Here is a 26,766-nt window from a genome sequence, read left to right on the forward strand (position 1 = left end):
CACTGAAGAGGGCCTGCGTGTGGTAGCATTTGCTTGGAGGGCCCACGACCCACAGAGGGGGATGTTTCCTGGGACGCCTACCAATACTGTCCTCGGACAGGACTAGAGTAGTTCACTGTCTAGAGAAGATGAGTCCCAAAGATCACCTAACTAAGCAGGGAGAACGCACGTCCTCAGTGACTCCCAAGCACGGTGGACGTTGGTGTCCTGACTCTAGCGACATAACCTGTGAGCGGCTTCGAAGGAGACTGCCTTGGAAGGAGGAGGTCATGCCAAAACAGCATGGCGCCAGAAGTCGGCAGCAGATTTCGAGAATCAAAACTCGCTTGTTCAGCTGCAAGGCCCTGGTCTACAGCCTGTGTCTCTCTGGGCTGGAGTTTCCCCATCTGTCATGGGAAATGCTGGGCTGGTGAACCTCCAGAGCCCCTTCAGCCCTGCTGTGCTGAGGGAGTTTAGTAAACGCTCCTGAGAGCCAGAAGACCCCAAGAGGCCAGAGCCCTGTGCATTCTCTGTGCTCTGGGCTGTGCAGTTTAAAAACACTGGTGCTTGCCTTGTTCATGGCCCAGAACCTGACTCCGTTGCCCTCGCTCTGTTGGTCTGCAGAACAGGATCCAGTCAGCCTCCGCCCCATCAGTGTTTCTCCACCTGGCTGCCCACTGCAATTGTCCAGGGAGCTTTTAAAAACATTGGTGCTGGCACCTCGCTTCCAGAAAGTATGATTTAATTTGCCTGGGGTGGGGCCTGGACATCAGTATTATTTTTTATGAGCTCCCCAGATATTTTGTAAGGTACGTTGCAACCCACTGCCCTAGATGTTGGTTGCTAACGGCTGGCGGGTGACAGCCTGGGGGTGGGAGCGAAACAGTCAGCTTCCCCCTGTCCTTGCCTGTTGTCCCATTGTTCTCGCCAGTGACCACGGTGTTCATGGTATATTGTCTGAGTAGCTCAAGCGAGGACCCTGGCACAGGGTTTCAACACCCTCTGTCTCCTTCCTGCTATCCTGTAGGTGCTCCAAGGTGGTATGATGGGTAGAATTAGTGCATTACCTGCATTCCCCCTGAGTCCCCACGGTCCCCTGTCCCTAGTTCAGGCTTTAACATTCCTAGCAAGGTTGCTTCCTGCCTCTGGGGTGTGTGGAAAGCAGACTGAGGATGCATGGAGGGAGCAGTCCCGCCGCCCTCATCCTTTGGCTGGCAAGTGTTCCTCCGGCAACCAGCACCCGCCCAGCCTGACACCAGATCGGAGTTCACATGATTCTGCCTCAGCTCAGGAATGGGCAGCCTCCAGCTGGGATTTTCTAGACCGAGCTGGGAGGCGTGGTCTGCGGGAAATCACCGGAGGGGGAGCATGGGTCCTGGCTGCAGGGTTGTCTGCCAGTCCAGGCAAGGTGGTCCAGTCTCCTCCCCCAGGCCTCTGCGGAGGCGCTGGAGGAAGCCCGGCTGTTTGAGGTTTGAGGGCAGAGCTCAGCTGGGCCGGCAGTCAGAGAGGACCCAGATTCCCCTTCACTGCCGCTCCCTCTCTGCTCCTCACCTGGCTGCAGAGACTGTCGCCTCCCTGGGGTCTGGAGTCTGAGCGGGCTGGGGTCAGTCCAGCCGTTTCCAAACTGGGCATCGTGTCCATTAGTGGCTCAGGATGTCAATTAACAGCTCATGACCTGCATTTAGAAAAACAAAATAGAATGGAAATAGTCAGAATGCGTCGCAAGTAGTAAGGTAAGTATTGCTCTCTGGAAGTTTGTTTCTCTGTGTACGTGTGTGCGTGTCTGTCTGTGTGAGATGCATCAAGTGTATTTATTGCTGTGGTTTGTGTTCAAAAGAGTTTATAGGCAGCAAGTTGGCGCCTTGATGCCTGGGTTCTGGATTCAGATCCGCCCAACTGACTGTGTGAACTTGAGCAACTGCTTAGCCTTTCCGGGCTCCGGGTTGTGTGAAATGGGTTAGCAGTGCCAGGCCCACTTGACTCACAGTGACTTCGTGAGCCCAGATGGGACTGAACTTCGCAACAGCCACTAGGGCTTCAGAAATGAGATTCTGTCTCCTTGTTGTTGCTGGAGGGAGGCTGTTCAGGGGAAAGATGGGGACCAAGGAAAAGTGCAGCCTGATTCTACTCCCGCCCCAGAGGGAAATATCAAACAGCCTCTGTGACGAGCACTTTTAGGAAATGAAACAGCCCAGTTTCAAGCGTGTGGAGGTTTGACCAGCAGAAGGGAAGGGAAGCTGGGCTGGCAGGAACCTCCCGCTCTGTGGGCTCGGGGCTCCGTGAGCAGGGCCGCCGGCCCCGTGAGTAACTGTCTGTATGCGTGCTGTGTGCACCACATGGGAGCCGGTGACGGATTAGATCACTGTTTATGCGCCCGCCGAGCGCCAGCATCAGACACCTCCACCTCCCTGCTGGGAACATGCAGCAGGCTCTCCACGTGCGTCAAAGGGGCGCTTCCTTCCTTTCAGGGCTGAATTTCTCTTGGTCATTAGAATCCATGGAGACCTCTACACTGATGAGCTTCTGTCTAAAGATTTGCTTTTAGGCGTCAGGTTGCTTCGTGTGTACCCTCTCCATTTCTCAGCTGGATGATCAAGTGTTTGAGGTAGATGCAGCAGCTCCTGTGTTGATTCTTTGCCCCAACCCCCTCCACCATGGGGAACCACGGGCTGGGCGCACAGTGGGTTTTCCTCAGTGGGTGCTGTGGAGATGGTTGACCTGGCAGAGCATCCTCCAGGTGCAGGGGGCTAGCCCAGGACCAAGCCTGGTGGCCCTTGTGGTGGCATCTATAAGGACTGGAGCCAAGCCTGGAGGTGGAGGGTGCAAAGAGAGAGAGAGTGTGACATAAAGGAAAGCGTGGGCCAGTCCAAGGTCACAACCTGACCGATCACATCGTAACTGTGGAATCTTGAGCAGGTTGGTTCATCTCTCTGAACCTCAGTTTCTTCATCTGTAAAATGGGCACTGATGAGAGTGGTGTTCAAAGAGAGAACGAATGTACGGAAATGTGCCTGGCATGTGGAGGGCTCTCAACAGGTGTGGCTTGGTTCTTTCATCCCATCCACGTTTTTCCATTTACAGAACACTTTTGCATCCACTGAGTCCTTTGGTTTTTGAGAAGCAAGCTTTCTGTGGAGACCAGGTGGAGAAGGGACGCCCCTGGCTAGCTGCAGTCTCCCTCTGGGGGTGCCTGTCCTCAGGGACTGGTAGAAGGGAGGACTGGCTGTGATAAGGCCTGAGTGGAAAAGCAGGACCCTCCGAGCAGCTCATGCAGCCTGAGCAGACGCCACGCTCCCGGAGAGGAGGCCACAGTGATTCCTCCCTCTCCCTGTTCTATTAATGGCGTCTCCACTGTCCTAGCACCCAACCTCAAACCCCCCAACCATCTACCCATCCAGCAGCCCATTCATCCGTCCATCTACCTATTCATCCGTCCATCCATCTATCTATCTATCCCTCACCCATCTAGCCATTTACACATCCACCCATCCATCCGTCCACACGTCCACCCACTCATCTATTCATACATCTACCCACCCGTCCATCTGCTGATCCACCCATCCATCCACCCGCTCATCCATCTAACCACCCATTCACTCACCCATCTAGCCATCTGCCCCCTCATCCATCCATCTACTCATCCACCTGCTCACCCGTCTGTCCACCCATTTACCCGTCTGCCCACCCACCTACCTCTCCACCCATCCATCCATCTAACAAATAATTTTTGAGAGTTTATAAGGACCAAGCACTGAGGAACATCTCAAATTTGTCCCTGACTGTTCCCCACCTCCCTTCTAATTAGTTGTCAGTTTCTACAGCTTCACGTTGGCCTTGCGTCCTCACACCTAGACCCAGTCATGCCAGGCTTCTTTCCATTCCCCAAAGCTGCCCATTTTCTCTCTCTCGCATTTGGCCTGATGCACCCATTGTTTCCACAGGCAGAAACTCCCCTCTGCTCAGGCAGCCCTTCCCCCTTCTCCTGGGCTTAGTGCAACTTGCTGCTTGGGAAGGCTTTTCTGGCTGGGTTAGGTCATCAGCTATAAACTCCCTTAAAATCCTGTGGTCTCCTTGGAAGCTGGTTTCACTTATCTTCTCCCCTTTCCCATGAGACTGAAAGCAACTTGAGTTACACCAGGGGCCAGTGACTAGTGCAGTGCGTTCCATTTAATAGATACTGGATAAATATCTATTGTTAATGAGTATCTATAACAAATACTGAATAAGTATTTGTTGTATGAATGAATAAGTGAATGGATGGATAGATGGGTGGATGGACAGACGGATGATTGGAGAGCCATCAAAGGGTTTGAAGCAGGAGTTTGAGGGTGGTAAGATGGAGGCAGGAAATCCGATTGGAGGCTGTTGCATTCTGGGAGGAAATCTTGACCAAGCCAATCTAGGGCACTGGTGAGAGAGCTGAAGAGGGGGAGATGGATGTGGGAAATATTTAGGAGTTAAAAATGGAGGAGCTGGGTAATTAACTGGATGCTCTGGGTGAAGAAGAGGGAGGAAGCTGAAGGCCAGCCATTCAACATGAGTGACGGGGCAGGTGGAGATGCCCCTTCCAAGAACAGACTAGTGGAGAAAATGATGGAAGCAGGGTGGGCCTCACAGAGCATGTCCTGGGGGGGCCGGAAGCTGGTTATGTCAGCCTTCCACCCGGCAGGAGGTCTGGGAACTGCCCGAGTATAGACGGGGTTGAAACCACGGAGGAGATGCCGTGTCGCAGAGAGTTTGTGTGGGGTGAAAAGGGCTAACCAACATTAAATGTGAGTGCGAGGGGTGCCCACAGCACCCGCCATACACCACCTCGAGTCGTAGTGCTTTGTGCATGTGACGTTCCTGTCTTACGAGATTGGAGGCTCCCTGAGGGTGGGAGCCATTTCTTCTTCATCGCTAAGGCCCCCATGTCTAGCCTGGTGCTGTGAATGTAGTAGGTGCTCCACAAATACTTCTCAAATGAAACCCAGAGGTACTGGACTGTTGGGCAAGCCAGTCCATCTCTCTGGGCCCCAGTTTCCTCGTCCCTAAAATGAGCAAAATAACAGGGCTGTTGTGACGATTGGACGAGAGGACAAATGTGAAATGCTTTGGTCACTGTAAAAGATTTTGCACATACAAAGTGTACATACCCTGAGAGATTCAGTCACTATTTCTTTTTTTTTTTAAAGATTTTATTTATTCAGTTTTTCCCCCCAAAGCCCCAGTAGATAGCTGTATGTCATAGGTTCACATCCCTCTAGTTGCTGTACGTGGGACTCGGCCTCACGTTGGACGGAGAAGTGGTGCCTCGGGGCGCGCCCAGGATCCGAACCCGGGCCGCCAGCATCAGAGCTTGCGCACTTAACCGCTAAGCCACGGAGCCGGCCCTAGTCACTATTTCTTGAGAGGCTGTTATCTCCCAAGGGCTGCCTCCTGGTTCTGCCCACAAGGTTCTTCTGGGTCTCAAGTTCCCCTTCCAGCCACCTTTGTTCTCCAGCCTGAGAACTCATGTAGGACACTTACCAGATCTTCTAGACCTTTGAGTGCCTTGCTACTCAAAGTGTGGTCCGTGGACCAGCAGCAGCAGAATCACCTGGGAGCCTGTTGCAAATTCTTGAGCCCTACCTCAGACTCACTGAGTCAGAAACTCTGGAGGTGGGGCTCAGTAATGTTAAACAGATCCTCCAGGTGACTCAGATGCACTTAAGTTTGAGAACCACTGCTCTAGAATTCAAAACCCTCCAAAGTGAACGTAGAAGGTGCTTTAATCTAAACATAGTGAATGTTTCTTCTTTGCCCTGCAGGCTGAGAATTTCTAACTCCGGTTGCCAGAATTTGCTTATTGTTGGCCTAGGAAAGAGGAAGCTACAAGCCGTTGTCCCAGTGCCCCCTACACATGCATTCACTCACCACTAGTAAACAATAGGCTTCAGGCCTGGTGACTCTCATTGAATTCCTAAGGCCTGACAGCACATGTTTTCTTTATGTCTTCATTTGCCCTGTTTTGTTGGCATCTGGGGACCTGGGCTTATGAGTGAATTTGATCTTCCTGTGGGTGGATTTTATCTGGGCTATGGAGAACCTGAGGTAAATTCAGAGACATGGAAGATCCTGGGTGGGTGCCCCTAGGGACTGTTCGGGGACCTGTGCTGCTGTGGCCTTCCTCATATCTAAACCAGGTGAACCGTTTGGCCCCACAGGTGTGGGCTTGGGGTTCAGGGACAGAGAGCTGGGAAGAGGAGGGAGAGTGGGGCCGAATTCTGACTTGCTGGGCTGTGGGCAGAGTTTAGGGGTCACAGGCCTCAGCTGCCCCCTCTCCCTTCCTCTCACCATCAAAACATATAAGCAGAAACAAAAATCTTTTGCTTTGCTGGTAGGAGTGTAAAATGGTACAGCTGCTGTGGAAAACAGAATGGTGGTTCCTCAAAAAATTAAAAATAGAATTACCGTATGATCCAGCAATTCCACTTCTGGGTATATATCCAAAAGAATTGAAAGCAGGGACTCAGATATTTGTACATACATGATCATAGCAGCATTATTCTCAATAGCCGAAAGGCAGAAACAACCTAAATGTCCGTTAACAAATGAATGGATTAACAAAATGTGGTCTGTACATACAATGGAATATTATTCAGCCTTAATAAGGGAGAAAATCCTGTCACATGCTACAACATGCATGAACCTTGAGGACGTTTCACTAAGTGAAATAAGCCTGTCACAAAAGGACAACTACTATATGATTCCACTTATACGAGATGCCTAGAATAGTCAAACTGATAGAGACAGAAAGTAGAATGGTGGTTGTCAGGGGCTGGGGGGAGGGTGGAATGGACAATTAGTGTTCAATGAGTACAGAGTTTCAGTTTGGGGAGACGAACAAGTTCTGGAGATGGATGGTGGTGATGGTTGCACAACAATGTGAATGTAGTTAATGCCACTGAACTGTATGCTTAAACATGGCGAAAAATGGTACATTTTATGTTATATGTATTTAACCACACTTAAAAACAACAGGAAGCACCTCCCCTCCACCACCATCACTGAAACTCCAGGCCTGTGCCCTGGAGAGGACGGGGAGGTGAGCCTGACTGGGAGTCCTCGTCTTCCGGGGACCGAGAGGTTGGGGGTGAGTCTCAGGTGGGACTGGATGTGGCAGGGAGGTGGGCGTGAAACAAGGAGACCTGGATTCTAATGCCTGTGCTTCTTTCCTCAGGCTGGCTTTGGGCAAGTCACTTCCCCTTTGGAACCTCAGTTTCCTCACCTGTAAAATGGGGAGGGGGCATTCACTCCTTCATTCCAGAAGTATTCATGAATGCCTATGATGTGCCAGGCACTGTTCAGGGTGCACAGGGCCTCTCCCCTCTTGGAATTTACGTCCTCGTGGAGGAGACAGATCATCAAGAAGCAGACAAGTAAATAAACATGGAGAACTCTCAGATGCTGATGGGAGCACTGCAGAGCAATCAAAGCTGGTGACTGGGGAGGGAGCTGCTTTAAGTGGAGTGGTCAAGGAAGGCCTCACAAAGAGGTGACATTTAAGCTGAGATCTGGTGGCAAAGGAGCTGGCCCTGTGATGGGGGTAGGAGGCGGGCAGGGGGCAGCACTCCAGGAGATGCAGCTGCTGACGCAAAGGCCTGAGGCAGGAGCGAGGCCAGGCGACTGGGGCACGGAAAGCTGGCCGGTGTGGCTGGAGTGTGGTGATGGTGGGCAAGGTAGGGGGAGCTGGTGCCAGATCATGCTGGGCCTTGTAGGTCTCGAAAGGAGTTTGGGTTTTATCGTGGGTGTGATAAGAAACCGTCTCAGTGGGTTTTAAGTGAGGCAGAGGAGGATCTGGTTTGCATTTTATTTTTTTTTTAAAGATTTTATTTATTTTATTTTTTCCCCCCAAAGCCCCAGTGGATAGTTGTATGTCGTAGCTGCACATCCTTCTAGTTGCTGCATGCGGGACTCGGCCCCAGGATGAACGGAGAAGTGGTGCCTCGATGCGCACCCAGGATCCGAACCCGGGCCACCAGCATCGCAGCGCGCACACTTAACCACCAAGCCACAGGGCCGGCCCTCTGGTTTGCATTTTAGAAAGATTGCTGTGGCTGCTGTGTGGGTAATGGTCAGGGGCTGGAGTGGGAGAGCTAGAGTGGGGGAGGCTTGGCCATGGAGAGAGCCACAGGGAGTCCAGCTGAGAAGGGGGTAGCTTTGGACCAGGCCCCTCTCTTGCCCATTTTAGAGACACTTATGAAAGCTACAGGCCCCTTTCCCAGGAAAAATGCACATACTTATATATTTACAAGATTGAGCATGTGAATTCAGGGGAGCCCCTCAAGTTTATCCTCCATGAACCCCAGGACTGGGACTGCTGGGCTGGATGTCTCTGAGCCCCTTCCCAGCATGCTGCGCCAGCTTCCAGGCTGAGCCCTGGCTCCCGTGGCCACAGGGCCAGGCAGGACCCATGACAGAGCTGGCAGGAGGGAGACTGTGGAGGGAGGTGCTCTGGTCAGCGGGTGATGAGATGTTGGTTGGTGGTAGACTCTGAGGGATTTCCCTTCTGGTCCTTGAGTCCCAGCTTGACTATGGTGAAGAGACAGCAAAGCGTAGGGTTGATCTGCTGATACCACAAAACAGCTTAATTCAGGCCCTACTCATTCAGAATTTGCAGCCATACAGACTACGCATTCTCAAGGAGGGGTGAAAATTGGTTCTTGGGTGGGGTGAAAAAAATTGTAGATATTACAGTGATTTGTCACTCTCAACGGGTCACGTTACTTAAACAGATAGATATGCAGTAGACATGGGGTATTAAAATTTCATGGAGGGGGGTGTGGTTAGAAAAAACGGTCTAAAAAGGCTCCTTGGGAGGATGATTATTTAAAAAAAAAAAAGGTTAAAAAATCCTGATTTAGACACAGTGAGATTTTTCATCTGAGCCAGAAGTGTGAAATCAATTGAGCAGCTCAGGCCTTTCGTGTTTTTGTTTTTTTTTTAATAATTTTTATTTATTTATTTATTTTCCCCCAAAGCCTCAGTAGATAGTTGTATGTCATAGCCACACATCCTTCTAGTTGTTGTATGTGGGACGTGGCCTCAGCATGGCCGGAGAAGTGGTGCGTCGATGCGTGCCTGGGATCCGAACCCGGACCGCCAGCAGTGGAGCGCGCGCACTTAACCGCTAAGCCACGGGGCCGGCCCAGGCCTTTTGTTTTGATATATTAATTTATAAAGTAGGCTTACAACAAAAAATTTTATTCTATCTTATTCAAACATATTTGTATATATAGCATTTCCTTTGTTAAATTCTCACAGCATGAACTTTTCACTCCTTTGAGTAAGATTACCATCTTTTATTGCACCTCTTTGCCTCTGGAAAAACAATGCCGTGCATTTTGACATCATCATTTTATGTGACCCTGATACTGATCCTGGGGGAGGTGATTTTATCCCCATTTTACAGAGGCGGAAACTGAGTCTCAGAGAGGGTGAATGACTTGCACAGTTTGTAAGCAGCTGACCCTGACCTGGTGCTCACATCTTCAGTCCCTGGTCCTGTGCTGTCCCCCACGCTGGGTCCCCAAGCTCCGCGGAGGAGAGGAGAGGTGGTACCTTCTGATGAGCACCCAGGAATCCAGGCAATGCCCTGCGGGAAGCTCGGCCTTTGTTTCTTCCCAGAGCACGGTGGGGTGTGGACAAGGCTTGTCCTCTTCTGTGCTATCTGGAGAGGCCCCCGGAGAGGCTGCAGCCTCGGTGTTGACCAACCTCGTACTTTCCCATAAGCAAGTAGGAAAAACGTGAATGATGTTTATTGCTGTGGAAGAGCGTGTCTGGGGCCCTCATTGTTGCATGTGGGTTGGAATTCATCTTTGCCTCGAGCTTCCCTTGGAGAGCCGGGCTCGGGATGGGCTCATGCTCGCAAGAGCTCCCGGGCTTGCTTGCTGCACTGAGGGACCAGGAAAATAATAAGAAACAGGAAGCCAGGGAAGGGGGATGGGGAGACATGAGCCACGTTGCTGTGTCTCGGTGTGTCACTCATTCAGCTATCCTAGTTGAGTTGGAGTTGGTTGGCTGGATCATTTTCTTCCAAATGAACTGAGGCACATAGAATAGTGCCTGACACACGATAGGTGCTGGATCAATGTTAGCTCCCATTATTCTATGTCTTTCCCACCTTCAGTTTTCAGGGGCTCACCCACCACCGATGAGGCCCGGCCTTTGATACAGCTTGCACCACAGCCTATAAACAAGATGGCAGCAGGGAGACTGGCCCATTCTCTGAGCCCATGAGGGGTGAGGCCCCTTCAGGCCCGAAGATGGGGAACATCACTGCAGACAACTCTTCACTGAGCTGTACCATCGACCACACCATCCACCAGACGCTGGCCCCGGTGGTCTATGTCACAGTGCTGGTGGTGGGCTTCCCAGCCAACTGCCTGTCCCTCTACTTCGGCTACCTGCAGATCAAGGCCCGGAACGAGCTGGGCGTGTACCTGTGCAACCTGACGGTGGCCGACCTCTTCTACATCTGCTCGCTCCCCTTCTGGCTGCAGTACGTGCTGCAGCACGACCACTGGTCGCACGGCGACCTGTCCTGCCAGGTGTGCGGCATCCTCCTCTACGAGAACATCTACATCAGCGTGGGCTTCCTCTGCTGCATCTCCATCGACCGCTACCTGGCCGTGGCCCATCCCTTTCGCTTCCACCAGTTCCGCACGCTGAAGGCCGCCGTGGGCGTCAGCGTGGTCATCTGGGTCAAGGAGCTGCTGACCAGCGTCTACTTCCTCATGCACAAGGAGGTCGTGGAGGACGAGGACCAGCACCGCGTCTGCTTCGAGCACTACCCCCTGCAGCCATGGCAACGCAACATCAACTACTACCGCTTCCTGGTGGGCTTCCTCTTCCCCATCTGCCTGCTGCTGGCCTCCTACCTGGGCATCCTGCGGGCCGTGCGCCGGAGCCACGGCACCCAGAAGAGCCGCAAGGACCAGATCCAGCGGCTGGTGCTCAGCACCGTGGTCATCTTCCTGGCCTGCTTCCTGCCGTACCACGTGCTGCTGCTCGTGCGCAGCCTCTGGGAGTCCAGCTGCGAGTTCGCCAAGGGCATCTTCAACGCCTACCACTTCTCCCTGCTCCTCACCAGCTTCAACTGCGTCGCCGACCCCGTGCTGTACTGCTTCGTCAGCGAGACCACCCACCGGGACTTGGCCCGCCTCCGGGGGGCCTGCCTGGCCCTCCTCACCTGCTCCAGGACCGGCCGGGCCAGGGAGGCCTACCCGCTGGGCGCCCCCGAGGCCTCTGGGAAAACTGAGGAGCCGGAGCTGTTAATGAAGCTCCACTCGGCCTTCCAGACCCCTAACTCATCTGCAGTGGGAGGGTCCCCCACGGGCGGGCTGGCCTAGCCGGGGTCACTCACATGTGGGGCGAAGTGAGGCCTGAGCTTGCCCGCCGGCCGCCGCCCACTTTGCCAAGTGCCGGTGCCTCCTTCTGCGGGAGGGGACAATGGGCCTGGGTCACTGGGCTGGGGCCTGGGCTGCAGCAAGACCTCTCTGGTTCCAGGGAGCCTGCCCCAGTTGCTGAGCCCAAGGGGGCTGTTGGATGTGGGAATAAGCCCCGTCAGCTCACGAGTGTCGTCTGCCGCCAGCTGTTGGGAGGAAGACAGTGAACTGTCACCTCCAGGAGGTTTTCAGAGAGAAGCTGGGGTTGGGGGTGCAGAGTGCAAGGACATGGAGGAGGGGGGTTGGGATATGAGAGTGGATACCTGGGTACGCACCTGCCAGGGCCTTCCAGTGCTATCGTTGTCACAGAAGACACCCGTCCAAATGCAATGGTATCATCTGAGGAGGTGACACACGAAGCTGTATCATCATGATTAACTCTTGAGTCCCACCCCACAAAGGGTGGGAAGGAAGATGAGTGGGGCCAGGAGGTTGGATGAGGAGAAGGAAGGTGGAGAGGCGTTTGGGGCACTGGGAGTGTGTGTGGGGGGACGGTGGGGGTAGTGACAGGCAGAGAGATCCCAGCTCCAGCCCCATCACAATTTCACAGAGAGAGTTGAGCGGATTCCTCAAGCCCCAGAGCTGATGGAAAACAAATCCCAGGGCTCCCCGGGGCTCCCTGGAGTGACGTCTGTGGTTCTTTATAAAGTCAGTACTGAAGCTCAGGTGTCGGGACAGAGGCCTAAAGCCAAGTTCCCTACACACAGATTCCTCCCAATTCATTTTGTTTCCATCTGCCCAGAAGCACCAGATCCGGCAGCCTGGGAGTGTGTGTGTGTCTATGTGTTTGTGTGTGTGTTTTCATGGTTAAAATGCCAGGGTCCCCGTGACAACTGTGTGCCAAGACACTGAGGCTAGGGTCATATGACTGCTGGCAGTGTCCACCCCCCCAGCCCCCGCCTCTGTCCCCTGCCACACACACTGTGGAGTGTTTAGCAGTCTCAGAGAGGAGCATGTCATTCTCCCCAAGTTCTCAGATACAACAAAACAAACAAAACAGAGACACACTCTCTGGCATCTCTCAGCCCAAAGGCCTGGGGTTTAGCTCCACTGTGGTGTAAACAGGCCCCGTGACAAGGAGAGGAGGTGGCCCTGGGCTCACCTTGCCTCCTCTGTCCTCCAGCATTGCTCCTCTGCCAGACGTCCCACCTCTCCCACCTGGAGAGTGATACTGGGCCTGTGGGCCATGTGCAGCCCAGGGCACTGACCGCCATCTTTTGTTCTGTCCTGGAAGGCTGGGTCCAGGGCTCAGCTCTCCTGCAACTTTGTGCCTGACCATGTTGAGCCCCTGCCCTGGTAAACATACCAAGCACCAGAAGAGTTTCTTGCTGCTCCAGGGACCTGCCCACCTTTACAGAAATGCTGGCCCTTCAGATTTCCTGATCAGTGGGCTGGGCTAGTTTGACTTCCTTCAAAGGCCTGGGATTTGAGCTCCTCACAGCTCAAGTGGGCTCAAGTCTGGAGATGTAGAAACTGGCATCAGTAGAACATTTCTGGAATCTGCTAAAGGGAGAGCCAGGGAGAATCTCTTCCTCAATCTCTGTTCTCCTTTCTTCCCCCTTCTCTGAGAGGTAGATCTACCCCGTCTCTTAACCCTCCCATCAGGGGTGCCCAGAGGCAGATAGCCCAGGCTGGATGTGCCGCAGGGAAGTGTGGTTACTGGGCTCCCAGGGCTACACTTGTCCCTTATGGAGTGCCTCCCATAACACGGGGAGGTTCTCTTCCCATTCCTGGAGGAGGACGTGACCAGGTCTGAAGGTGGCAGAAATGGCCACACAGCCTAGAAGAGCCCACCCAATGTCAGCCCAGGATCTTACTGGGGCAATGGCACTGGTTGAAGCCCTGCAGGCTTCCTCATTCCACAGGATTTCCCCCTCTTTTGACCTTCAACATGGGCGTTCCCACTGGGATGGACTGGGATGAGCTGAAGGCAGTTCCGTTTACTATCAAGAGTTGTATTTTTGTATCGTCCTCTCTTTTATGCCAAGTATGTGAATGTTGGACTGTGCAATGGAATTGTGTAGCAAACTTGAGTCTGCAAATAAAGCAAAGTAACCAGCCACAGCTGGAGTGTGCTGCCTTCCTTATCAGGGAGGGGGATGTCTTCCAACACCAGGTGGTCTAGAGGGCCCTTGAAACACCCAAAGGAATCAGGAAGGTCCAGGGGTTGACCTTCTCAGAGAAAACTTGAACAGAGCAGTTAGGGGATCTGCCCTTGATCACCCAGCAGTGGCCAAGAAGGGTCAAGACCTCAAGTGAAGCAGGGTCTTCTCTCCCTCCTCTTGAGATTCGTAAAGTGTCTTCAGCTCTTCAGCACGTTGTTGCAAATCCACTCTGGGACTTAACTTGGCCACCTCCCTTTTGAGGACAGAGCCCAGGCCTGTGGTTTGGAGAATATCACTCCCACTGTCCTTGGACACGTGACCCCTTCTACCTGCTCAGTAGCTGCTTCCCACAGCGAGAGGGGGCTTGATCAGATTGTACTATCCCCTTCTCACTAGAGAATATTGCCAAGCAGAAAGGCCTGTTGCACTCATCTCTCGGGGGCTGTCCTCACTGCTTGGGTTTTGTTTGGGGAGGCCCATATTTGTTGACCAGCATTTTTAGGCTCGAGCATCTTCTCAATAGTGGCAGATGCCATGTTTATCGCTCAGGATTAACTGCATCTTATTAAAATGTAAATTTGGTTTTGGTCACTTAATCCCTCTCTGGGTCAGATTCCTGGAGTCCTAGAGTGTTCCGGAAGAGTCATCCTTCTTCCAAATGGACTAAGTGAAGACATATTGGAGCTTAAGACTCTTTTTTCTCCTGAGAGAATGGGTGGAGGAAAAGGTCCATCTGGTTTGGACTAAAGGTGGCAGAAGCATTTAGATTCCTTTCTTATTCACCAGTGTTGCTTAGCAAGATGAGAGCTCATCTTCCTGTTTACACACATTGGTCTGTGGGTTGGCCAGAAAAGAGTGGGAGAAATTTTCAGCACAGAATACTTCCACATCTGCTGCTTTCCTCTGGCTGGTACAACCAAGAGAGAGCCAGAATCTGGCGCTCTTGGTTCAATGCTTTTCTGAAAAACTTGCTCCTCACAGCTGGTGATCCTGCAGCCTCCAGGAATTCATCTGGCAAGATGATGGTCTTTGATGGCCATCACCCTAGGGTCACAATGGTGCCTGGTGCTCTGGGGAAATGGGGGGACTTCAATTCCATTTGCTTTAATTCAACAACCCTCAGAAGGACACTGCTGGATTAGACATTAGCTATCAGTGTTGGAATGTACCGTAGAGGTCATGATATCCAATTCCGTCTCCATGACTGATCCCGTCTATGTCCCCCCAAAATGATGGTCCAGTTTCTCTGCAAATACCACCAGTAACACCAATCGCTACTACCCAAGACAAGTCATTCCAAGGTTGGGCAGAAAATCTTAACTCCTAACAAGCCAAAGAGGAACCACTTTTCCCACTGACCTTAGTTCTGGCCTCTGGAGCCACACAGCCCTTCAGGCACTGGTATTTGAAGACAACTCTCATATCCCACTTCTCAGTGCTAAACCTCCGAAGCTTGTATTAGACAAGGCTGGATTATGCTGCAGGAACAAATATACCCCAAATCACAGTGCCTTAAAACAGTAAAATTTTATCTCCTGTTCATGTAAAGTCCAATGAGCGGCTGCTTTCTGGCAGTGATTCAGGATCCTTCCATCAAGAGGTTCCATCATCTTGGAGTCTTCCCCTTCCGTCTGCACAGGTAGCCGAAATAGCCCAAAGAGAATCTCACAGGAGGTTCATGGCTAGGACTGGAAGGGGTTGAGGTCCTTGCTACTCACACTCCATTGGCTAGATCCCAGTCACATGGCCCCAACCTAACCGCAATGGAGGCTGGGAAATGTAGTTTTCCTATGTATGCAGGAAGAGGAAGCAGAATTGATAAGCATCTGGCTGGTCTCTAACAGATATGTCTTCAAAGGCACCTCCACATAACAGGTTTTAAGTGCTCACTTTTCTGTACGTTATCTGAACAAAACCCACTTCTTCAAACGTGATGCTTGGATCTGAAGCGAGACTAAGTCTGTCTGATCTGCACTGAGGAGAAAGGAACTACCTACCTCACTGTGCTTCTATTGATGCATTAGCTTTTCTGGCAAGCATATCACATTGTTGACATGTATTGAGTTTATGTGAACTGCTGTTAAGCTACCTCTTCTCCATCCTGCCTAGAGCAGTGGTCTTTTGAATCTGAAAGTTAGACTTCATTGTGGAGCCAGTGGAACCCACATGGAATGGGCAGAAAGTAGCAGAATGCAGTGGGCTGGCCTAAGGTGGGGCTGGTGGTCAGCAGGGCTGGTGCAATGAGAGGCAGGAAATGACCTCAGAGGAATGTCTTGCCCAGCTGAGCAATGGGCGGCACTTGGCCAGAGGACAGACAGGGAGCCAGGAGCCCTGACCCCCTTAGCTGGCTCGCTTGCCTTTGAGTCCTACCTGCAGGGTCTGTGGGACATGTGCACCTCCATGTGCCCAAGGTTCCCAGCCTGCCCTTGAATACCCACAGAGCATCCCAGGTACTGTTTACCAGGATCCCCCCCAACATTCCTGGAAATGCCCAGGGACGCTCACATGCCCCATGAATCCATGCTGGTGGACGCCCCAGCCCATCTCTCACCCTGGGCCACCCCACCATTCCCTGTAGGTCTCCTCTTGTCCCCCTGTAACCAGCTTCTCCAGGTTGTAGCCATGCTCACCCTGCCACACCAGACGTGGACACAGGCCGTTCCCCAAAAAACAGCCAAGACTTGAGGATGAGCTTGAGCAAAACTTTAGTAAAGGCCTGAGCAGGAATCATATTGTGGGACAGAAAAGCATTAAAACTGGATCCTGGAACTCCGAGCTCCAGTGGTCCCTAGGCTGGGCCCTGCTAAGGGGTCTTCTCCTGGCCCTGCCTTGCCCTTTAGCTCCTGTTGCAGGGCCACGGGCCTGCTCTCCCTGCAACGGGGCCTTTGCATGCCTCTCCCCAGAGCAGGACCCCTACTCTCAGCCTTCTCTGGGCTCCATCCAAGTCTCAGCCTCTTTCTCAAACAACTTAATCATCTCCCCATAAACTTCTGCCCACAGTGATGATAATCCCTACACGGTCATGCCTCAAACTTCCCCACGCCGGAACAGAATTCTGCTATTACTATTGCAAAACCAAAGGCCCATTAGTGTCTTCCCCCGAAATATGAGTCAGAAGAGTGCTGGCAGCTTTACTGGAGCGATGTTTTCTCTCTTCTAGCCAACAAGATTTCAAAAATGCCAGGGTACACACTCAGTCAGAGGCTCCCGTTACACGGAGCTCTGCAGTCTCAAATCAGGGACACACACTGTCATTGGAGGAGACCTGGCCAGTGAGGCTTAGAGCTGAGTGGGTTCAGTGAGCCGTGAGAAGCTGCAGATGGAGAGACTGTGAGCTCATGGCAATGGGCCTGTCCGCCCTGGTGCCACAGCAGCAGAAGCACAGACCTGTAGGTGGGGACTCCCTGCCAGAAGGACAAGGGGAGGTCTGGACAGTCCCCACCCCAGCTCCTTCTGGCCAGGGCCTTCCCACGCCCCTGCGTAGGGAGCATCGGAAGTTAACCCCAGATCACTTCACTGTAAACCTAGGCTTCACTGTCGGGTGTACAATTTAGAGGTAATTTCTATAGCATATGTCCCATGCTTTACAACTAATGCCCTGTAAAGAATCAAAGCAGACATGTTTAAGGAAGTAAAACTAAGCAGGCCCAAGAAACATTTGGGGCCCTAGCTGAGAAGCAGGACTACCCCGTCTGGATGAGCCAGCCCTCGCTCAGCCGTGAACTTGCACAAGATATTGGTCTGGTCCAATACGGGAGTGTAATGGGTTGTGGTCAGCGACTCAGCTTCTGATTTTGTTGGGAAATGTGCAGTGGGAGGTTGTGAAGAGATAAAGACAAGCCGACTGGAGCTGTTCAGGAGGACTCTGAGTGACCTGAGCCCCGGAAGCTCCTGAGCCACCCCCGGGCTCCAGGAGTGTGGCTGCCCTCCTATGCAGGGAGGGCAAAGAGTCTGGCTGTGGGCTGGGGGTGAGCAGATGGGGAGGAGGTGGGAGAAGTGTCAGGCTCTGAGGTGGGGGCTCAGGAAGTGTGGGGGTGAAGGGAGGTAGAGGGACAGAGGGGAGGTGATGGTGATTAATGTAAGGTTCGAGGGATCTTTTGTCTAAGTAAACAAAACTCTGTTGGAAAAAGACAGCATTTCAAAGGCATAAATATTTTGCTGTTGGTGGTGGTGAGTAAACCTTTAGTAAAGCCCCAGACTTGGTAAATATACACATTTGTCCATTTTACTATTTCTTAATTAGCCTGGGGGATTATTCATGGCTCTGGTAATGTCTACTCTAGTGTCTGCCTGGCAGTTAATTTTTTGCTGGTGTCCCCGTAAGCGATTGGTCAGAAGACTCTCAGAGCAGACCACGGTGGGGGGGCCTGAAGAAGGCAGGGTGAAGGGGGCTTGAAATCAATGCCTCTAGTACTTTAGGAATAAAAGCAAAAACTGGAAACCCTGGAGAAATGTATTCCTTGGTCCACATCACCTGCGCTATCTCCTGCCTCCGGGCCCTGGAAGTGGACCCGCAGCGTCCCAGGCGAGTGTAGAGTGTGTTGCTCCCCCAGGGCTGGTGTTTATTTGCAAGGCTGTTATGGAAAGAAGTTGGGGCCCCTCAGGGAACGCCTCCCGAGATCCAGGTGTGGCCATCTGCTACGCACTCCGCGTGCCTGTAACATGCATGGTCACACGGGCGCCGTGGTGACGTCCACCAGCTTCTGGATCACCTGGGCGTGGGTGCCGTGGAAGGACAGCCTGTCCACCTCCACGCTCCTGATGCCCAAGACTCCACTCTGGACTTTGTGCCGCACCAGGGTGCTCAACACTTTTACTTCCTGGGAAAAAATAGGGCAGAGATAGAAGTAGTGGAGGGGGAGGAAAAAGGAAGAAATACATATATTTATAAGTGGGGAAAGAGCGTTTGGCTTGACTTGCTCTCTTTTTCAAAAATAAAATTTTGGTTAACAATACTAATGCCACTGGAACACTCATAATGAAAAACCACAGTTTCCTACATCACACCTCATTGGCCTCCAAACCCACTTCCCAGAGCAGCCACTTGGAAGAGTTTGGGCTGTTTCTTCTGGTAGTTACCTTCATGTAACTAAATAATATGTTTGTTATGGAAACCTGCATTTTGTTAACAAACACTGCAGAGTCACTCCTTCTGCAGGTGCAGTGTGGGCTGCTTCCTGCTAACCTAGCCCCTGCCCGGCTCTGGTTATCTGCCACTGGCCTTTGAATGTGGAAAGCCACACTTGAGGAGGAAGGCCCCCGTTCCTCCTGAGACCCCACCGTCAGCCTCCTGTGGGGCTATGAGCCAAGGCCTGTTGCAGTTGCCTTCTGGAAATTACCCAGTGTGGATGTGGGAGCATCTGGAGGGAGCAGGGCCACGGAGAAAATGCAGCCCCTTCCTGAAGCTGCAGCCCAGGGCCCGGCAGGCAGAGGGGTTTGGAATCAGACAGACAGATTTGACTTGGTTCTTTCCTGGAAGGTGTTTTAACCTCTCTGTGCCTCAGTGTCCTCATCTGTTATAATGGGGAAGATGATGATAATAATGATAATGCCTCCTTAGAGGGTTGTTGTGAGGATTAAATGAGATAATGCAAATGAAGCACCTAGCATGGTCTTTAGCACATAGTAAGTGCTCATGAAATGAGGTGGCTCATTACTGGCAGGACTGGGGTCCCTGGCCTCTGGCCCAGAGCTGTCTTCCTTTGACTGACTTGCTGATTTACAAAAAGAAAGTGATTTGATTCCCCTCCTTCTCTCTCCCTCCAAAAATAAGGTCCCAAAGAACCACTGTCTAAGCCACCAGTGTGTCTGTCCCAGTTCTGAGGGCAGCAGTCAAGTACGTCCTCCCCCTGCTCCTCCCCCACAAACAAGGGAGGGGGCTGAGAGGAGGGGACAGAGGAGTCTACAACACGAAGACTGGGACAGATATGAGAAGGGCTCTCACATCCTGCTCAGGCATTTGCTCATTCATTCGATCATCCATCGGGGTTTTCCTGAGCACCTGCTGTGTGCCAGGGCCTAAGCCAGGGACACAGTAGTGAACATGACACTGTACTGTCCCCGGGGGGGGGGGGCTCACAGTCTAGGTGAGTTATCAGGCAGTCAGTCCCTGGGGATCACAGCACAGGGCGGGGGCGCCAACCCTGTTCACTGGAGTGGCTCAAGGAGGACTTTCTGGAGGAGGGACACCTAGGACCACAGGTGACAAAAGAGCGGGAATGAGCCAAGCCAGGGCCATGAGGAGCACTCACTGAAAACTTTCCAAAACAATGGAGAAAGCGAGGGCAAATGTCACCCCGGAACTGTCTCTCCTCTCAGCTGGCCTGAGCCTGCATTTCTGTTCTGCCCCAGGGGCCAAGGTGGAGGGAGGCCCAAGGGCGTTTCCAGGCGAGCTCTTTGTCCCACAGCCCCCTCCCAGGGGCTGCCCAGCTCAGAATGGCGTTTTCCTCCCTTTGTTCGGGCTTCATTCTCCCATTTCTCTCCTCCATTGGGTCATATCCTCTCTTTATGGGAGAATGCCTCTGGGACCATGGGCCCATTTCCTCCCCGCACACTGCCTGCCCCCACCAATCTCATTCTTCTGGGTCCCAGGGAGGGCACCCAGCCTCAAAGAGTCACAGCGACCAGCTGGGTCAACAGTGACTGCCTGCAAATTGCCAGGAATCACTGAATGGCCACACTGTCTTCAAGGGGGCCCCACCCAGTGGAGATGGTGGGGCGTGGGGAGGAGAATTGACCAGGGGGCGGCTGGAGGCAGAGCACCTGAAGGCTGCTACACCAGTCCAGGCTGAGACAGTGGGGCAGGAGAGGAGGGACAGAGGACTGAGGTGAAGCAGCGTGGACAGGGCTTGGGGCCTAGTTCCCTGTGGATGGGGAAAGAGGCCCCAGGATGACTTCCTGAGTGTGTGGGTGGTCACTATTGATGCACACTGACAGCATGGTGGGCTGACGTTCATGGTTAGGTGATGGTCCTGTTCAAAGTGGGGTGGGAGAAAGGGGCTTCCTGGGAACTTGGAACTGTTCTGTATCAGTTCTAATCTTGGTGATGGCTGCACAGGTGTATACACATGTAAAAATTCATCCACTGTACACTTAAGGTTTTTGCACTTTACTCGATGTCAGTTATATCTCAATTTTTAAAAAGTTATAAGGAAAAGTGGAGTGGGATAAAAGTGCTGGAAGAGAATGGGAGCCCAGGATAAGGTCGGAAGCCATGTTCCTGCCTCTCTGTATCATCCATCCATCCATTATCCATTCATCCATCAGTCTATTCATCTATCCATCCATCCACCCACCAATCCATCCATCCATCCAGCAGTCCCTCTGTCCATCCGTTCACTCATCCATCCACCCACCCATCCATCCATCCTTGGTCCCTCCTATAAAGAGTCGTCAGTTGACTCTTGGCCGCTGACAAGGTCTGGGGAATGCTCTCTCAGCCACTTGCTCTAACCTCAGGACACAGCTAAGAGCCGGAGTGGGCAGGGTGTGCCCTGGATGGCGATGGCCACCTTCCCTGGGCTCCTCAGCATGGTGCCCACTCCTGCTACAGTCATGGTCAGACCCCTAAGAACTGTCCCTGAATATGGGAGGCCCTACTTATAAGCAACTCACAGAATAGAAATGAGGCACATTCCTCTGCCCCTAACCAATCAAACTTCACCACCAGCTCAGGCCACAGTTCTGCCCAGCATCTCTTGATGACTTGGGGACCCTCACGGGTGACCCACAGAACTCTAGTATGACGATTCTAGTCATTCCCCTGCACACTCCACTGATTCATGTCCCTGTACTTTTGCTTATGTAGGTCCTGCTGCCTGGAAGGCCCTTCCCACCCTTCCTTACCTGGCTATTTATATCCTACTCACCCTCCAAGACCCAGCTCAGTGCCACCTCCTCCAGGCAGCCTTCTTTGAACTCTGAATGAGCCAAGTGCCTGTTCTCTGTGTCCCCACAGTGGCTTGCTGCACATACTTCCATCCTGGCTCCTGAAGTTACCTTTCATGTGTCGTCTCCCTGTGGATCTTGAGTTCCCTACCCAGGGGCCAGGTTGGACCCCTCACTGTCTCCCAGAGCAAGCCCAGGGGTTCCACAAACATGGGTTTGTACTTTTGCTTTAAAAATTTTCCCTTCATGTGTGTGGTGATGGGTTGTAATTAGTATTTTGGTGGTGAACATGATGTAATCTATGCAGAAATAGAAGTATAACGATGTACACCTGAAATTTTTACAATGTTATAGGCCAATGTTACTGCAATAAACAAAAAATTTAAAAAAAAAATGTTCCCTTGTATTTTCTTCATGAGAATGGCGCATTATTAATATATTTATGAAAGACTGGTTGGAAATGGGAGAGGAGAATTTTCCGTCCTCGGAGGGTAAGTGTCAGGCTGTTGAATTTGTTTGGTTGGGTTTACTCGTTTGCGTCTGTGTGAATCAGGAATCATGTGTAAGGCAGCCCCCTGAGTGGTTTTTTCCATTTCAGATCCAGGAAGTTCAAAGAAAGCACAGAAGGCCCTCTGGGCCCCTCTCAGGCAGACCATTTCCCCTGAAAATGGCACTGCAGCTGCCCACGCCCCCCGTTCCTCGCCCTCCTGCACGGCACCCAGGCATTACCAGGAAATTTCTGAACCTTGTTGGGAAGAGCCCAGAGTATGGAGTCAAAGACCCAGACTCAGATCTCGGCCCTGCCTCTTAGCTGGGTGGCCTGCCCTCTTAGAGCCTCATCTGTAAAATGGGGAGAATACCACCAATCCAGGCAGGTGTTGGAGAGAAATGGGGTGAGGGGCAGGAGGGAGAAAAAGAGAAACAGAGGGAGAGACAGGCAGAAGGAAAAGGGGTGCAGACAGGGTGCACGACAATGTGAAAGGAGGATAGAAAAGAGGCAGCCAGGGGCTCTGGGTGCAGATGCTTCTCAGAAGTGAGGGGCTCCGGGCCGGAGCTGCTGGTTGGCTGGGGGACATGTAACAACTGCCACCCCATCTCAGCTGCTGTCCCAGGCTCAACGCTCAGGAACCTTCCTGCCTCTGGGGTTGCCTTCTCATCTCCCCAGACCAATCCTCTTCTATGGTGCTGGAAACCAGCCCTCTAATCCAGCATCTCAAAATGTGGTCCCTGCAGCAGCAGCAGCAACGTTCCCTGGAACTTGTTAGAGATGCAGATTCCCCAGCCCACCTCAGACCTACTGAATCCGGAACCCTGGGGGTGGCTACGCATTCTGTGGTTTTAGATGCCTGTGAAGTGATTCTGATGCCTCCAAAGTTGAAGAACTGCTGCTCTAATAAAGCACTGCTCTCATTCATTCATTCCTTCATTCATTTGTACAACAAGCATTTAAAGATCACTGTGTTTCCCTCTGCTGGTTGTGTTAACGCCCAAAAGGGGGGTTTGTCTGCCCACTGCAAGACATGCCAATATTCAAGAGGCAAGGAGGTAGGAGCGAAAGGACTTTTTATTACATCTTGCTAGCAAGAGGGAAGGCCGACTCATGTCCAAAAGAACCATCTTAAGTGGGCAGAAGATCTGACAGCAGTTATATAGGCCAGTGGGTTACGGGGGAGGGGATTAGGAATGTTGACCCTCGGGTGTTACAGACTGGGAGTTGCCACACCAGATCTTGCAGTTTTCATTGATGATGGCTATCAGCATAGACTCTCTGTTCGGGGGTCATCACATTCCTAAGGAACTCAAAAGAACAAAGTTATCATCTTCTGGCAGCTGGGAGGTACATGCACAAGCAGGGGTCCTAAAATCTACAGAGCAGTTAGATCTCCTGGAGGGTGTGTATCCAGCTGGGTTAGTTAGGCAGAGGTCATTCCAAGTTACAATAGGGTTTCTTTTCTACAATGTGGGTTCCCTCACGTCAGCCTTGTGTTGAGCCGGTATCAGTTGCTGGGAAAGCAGATATAAAAGACCTGGTTCCTGATTTCCAGGACTTTTTTTCTTTTTTTACAGTTAGCAATCTATGCCTTTTGGGGAACAAGACTGGGACAGAGAGGCCTTAAGTTGCATGAGACTGGTTTGGCCTGGCTGGGAGTGGCCTTGGGGTCAGCAGCACAGCCTGACCTGGCACGGGGAAACCCCTCCCCACGCCCTGACCAGGGCCTGTGTCAAAGAGCTCTGCCCTCGCAGGGTCAGGCAGCTCTGAGGAGAGCAAGCTCCTCCTCACACCGAACCAGAATCTTCTCCTACAACCGCTGCCTTTTGACCTCCTTTTGTTGCTCAAGTGGCCCAGGGGGTTGTCTGTCCCCCTCTCCCAGGAAGCCATTCGGGTATGTGAGGCCTCAGGCCCCCCAAGTCTTCTCTCCTCCAGGCCGAACACCCCAGCTCCCTCCACTGTTTCTAGAGGCGCTTCCATCCTCCCACCCTCCTGCCTCCCTCAGGTGAAGGCAAAGCTCAGGTGAAGCTGTCAGCTCACAGGTGAAGTCATTTCTGACCTGGGATTTAGATGCCAAGTCAGGGCTTTGGCCCCAATTTCCCATGATCCAAATTACTCTGGAAAATTCCCCAGAAGGTGCCTTGTTAAGAGATTGATGCACCACCAGCTTTTCCCCCAGGTGGGCAGTCCCAGCTCTGCAAGGAGTACCAGATGAGGAGGTGGGTTTGAGTCTGGAATCAGCATCAGTGGGCAGGGCCTGTTCCACGACAGCCGTGGAAACTGAGGCCGAGGAGGGAATGGCCAGTCCTGCCGCCCACCTCGCTGCTCAGGCCACAGGACTGGGAGCAGAATCACTGGCACCACTTACAGGGCTGGCTTTCTCTCTTTTGCATCTTCCCTGCACAGGTATGTGAGTTCACATAAGTTAGATGTGCGTGTGTGCGTGCAACACCCTCCCCCTGCAGTGGTCTACAGCAGCCATCCCTAGAACTGCCCACAGCCCTTCAGCTAGAGCTGGCTGTGTAGTTAGGGGAGCTCACACTACAAGCCACCCAATGGGGCTCCGATTTCCCTGCTCATATACCCCTTGTATGGCTCCCTATCATTTCTCCAGTGGAACCCTCAGTGAGGGAGTCGTGGTTTTCTTGGATCCGGCTACACTATCTCTCTCTACCCAGGGGTTCTTAATGGCCCCCGGACTACATGGAAAATCCGATGAGGGCCAACCCCATGGCTTAGCAGTTAAGTGCGCCCGCTCCACTGCTGGCGGCCCGGGTTCGATCCCCAGCGCGCACCGACGCACCCCTTCTCCGGCCATGCTGAGGCCGCGTCCCACATACAGCAACTAGAAGGATGTGCAGCTATGACCTACAACTATCTGCTGGGGCTTTGGGGGAAAAAATAAATAAATAAAATTATAAAAAAAAAAAAGAATCCGATGAAACCACAGACCTTGCCTAGCATAATCCATGTATAGGAAGAATTTTGCAAACTGCTTCGGGGGTTCATGGATGCCCGCCTTGTCAACCTTGGCATCAGAAGCCCTCCTCCGCTCCTATCACACCCCCTATCAACTGCCCTCCACCTCAAGAGCAGTCTCCCCAAACCAGCACAAAGCTTGTCGTCGTCTCCCAGCTCTTGTTCCTGCCATCTCTCCTACCCGGGGTGCCTCCCCTCCTACTGGGTTTATTCCTCTCAGCCTCCAGCCCACAGGATCCTCTTCCCACCTTAGTCCCCACACCTTCACACTTTGTGGAATGGCTAATTGTCCCAACCGAGTGCCCTCATTGGGGTGTACACTCCTTGGAAGGGGATGATAAGGACACCGACAGCTACCAATATGAAGTGCCTACTGTGCTTCAAGTATTCAGTTCTTCCAACAACAGTGCCGACGGCCCCCATTTTACAGACAAAGAAAATGAGGCTCAGAGAGGCTAACCAACTTGCCTAAAGTCAGACTAGAAGGAAAATGGTCATTTATATCAGGTCTTCCACAATGATTTAGGATCACTCATAGGTCAAAGGTCACCCAATCCAGTCCTGCTGTTGCCTGCTGGGAGACCTTTGCCTCTAGGCAGCCTCTGCCTCTGGCTGTTGACAGGCAGTAGTGGTACGGGCCCTTGGCTTATGGCTGGGAACACCATACCTATTCTTCATCCAGGGAAAGAGTTTCTTCCATGGGTACGTTCCCTTAGTGATGGATGGGAGGCCTGAGTCCAGCTCTGCTCCCCAGATGCTCTGGAGGGCCCAACTGCCTTCCTCGGGTAACGTCCATGGACCTCACATGAGTTCAGGATGTACAGTGCACAGGCCAAGGCGTAGCCTCCCCAGTTAGAAACACCTAGAACAAAAGATTCCATCACAGAATTGGAAGGGTCATGCAATCCGTCACCCTGCCTCTAAGCAGCAGAACTCATCTCAAAGAATGCTCTTGATCCCAGCCCTGATATCAGTTTCCCACATTAAACCCAGCATATATGGGGTTAAAACCAAAAGCACCCATCCCCTTTCCCTGCTTCTTTAGTTACATTCATATGTAAATATCAGTTCCTTCAACCTTTGTATCCCTGAGCTTCACAAGGCAAATAGATGTTACAAATTGTTAAAGCCCAGGTGGCCTCAGGCTGGGCTCACACTAAAGTTTTGGCTAATTATGGGTCCTGGAAGTTTATTACAGGGAAACTGATGTCCAGAGAATATCAAGAAACTGAAGCTTCCCGGACACCAACTCCTCAGGTTCCTGATGCCAGAATTCACCATCTATCATGGAGGCAGACAACCAAGGACACCCACCTGCTGATTCCCTTATCTCACCATCCCCCTCCCTGCAAGCAGCCTCACAAGGCCTAATGCAGGCTGGTGGGAAGGCGCCAACCAGCAAGGCCGCATGCTCCCCTTCGCCTACCTAAAACCCCAAATAAAAACCACTACCTTTCTCCCTTCAAGGTGGTGGATCTGAGTTTTAGCTCCCATCTCCTCATCTGGCTGCCTTTTGATAATAAAAGCCCCTTTCCTTGCCATAAGCCTGGCATTCCAGTTTTTTATTTTTGGCCCTCCTGTGTGGCAGGTAAACAAACCTGTGTTTGTGTTCTGTAACAATCTCAAGCCCGGTGGCATCAGTGGTACCTGGGAACTTGTTAGAAACACAAATTCTTGGGCCCCAGCCCAGACTTAATCAGAAACTCAGCCGGGGAGTTGGGGAGTAAACTGAGTTTTAATAAGCCCTCCAGGTGGTTCTGATTCAAGTTAAAGTTTGAGAATCATTGCTTTAAACCATCTGGGTTATGTACTGTTAATGACCACCAGAGAAAAAGATTCAGGCTAGTATAACGCTGGG

General features: G+C 52.2%; 2 protein-coding genes across 8 annotated transcripts in view; one reads left to right on the plus strand and one right to left on the minus strand.

Annotated features, from left to right (window-relative positions):
* The window catches only part of GPR68 (G protein-coupled receptor 68), a 29,775-nt gene extending 16,264 nt beyond the window's left edge, over positions 1-13,511 (plus strand). For 6 of the 7 annotated variants that reach the window (XM_087448049.1, XM_087448047.1, XM_087448050.1 and 3 more), the window contains one exon: positions 10,130-13,511. In XM_087448049.1, the coding sequence (XP_087304175.1) occupies positions 10,236-11,351 (1,116 nt within the window). In that variant the 5' untranslated portion in view covers positions 10,130-10,235 and the 3' untranslated portion in view covers positions 11,352-13,511. Of the gene's footprint in view, positions 1-1,115; positions 1,713-10,129 lie in introns of those variants that run through there. The other variant, XM_004434202.3, reaches the window with a different exon arrangement.
* Positions 13,512-18,222: 4,711 nt separating this feature from the next.
* Positions 18,223-26,766, minus strand: part of DGLUCY (D-glutamate cyclase) — a 53,221-nt gene continuing 44,677 nt past the window's right edge. Inside the window, 2 exon segments of the mRNA XM_014790493.2 lie at positions 18,223-18,368; positions 25,615-25,770. Coding sequence (XP_014645979.1) covers positions 18,223-18,368; positions 25,615-25,770 — 302 coding nt within the window.

This window comes from Ceratotherium simum, chromosome 24, assembly GCF_057802395.1.
Source record: "Ceratotherium simum simum isolate JZ-2026a chromosome 24, ASM5780239v1, whole genome shotgun sequence".
NCBI classification, from domain to species: Eukaryota; Metazoa; Chordata; class Mammalia; order Perissodactyla; family Rhinocerotidae; genus Ceratotherium; species Ceratotherium simum.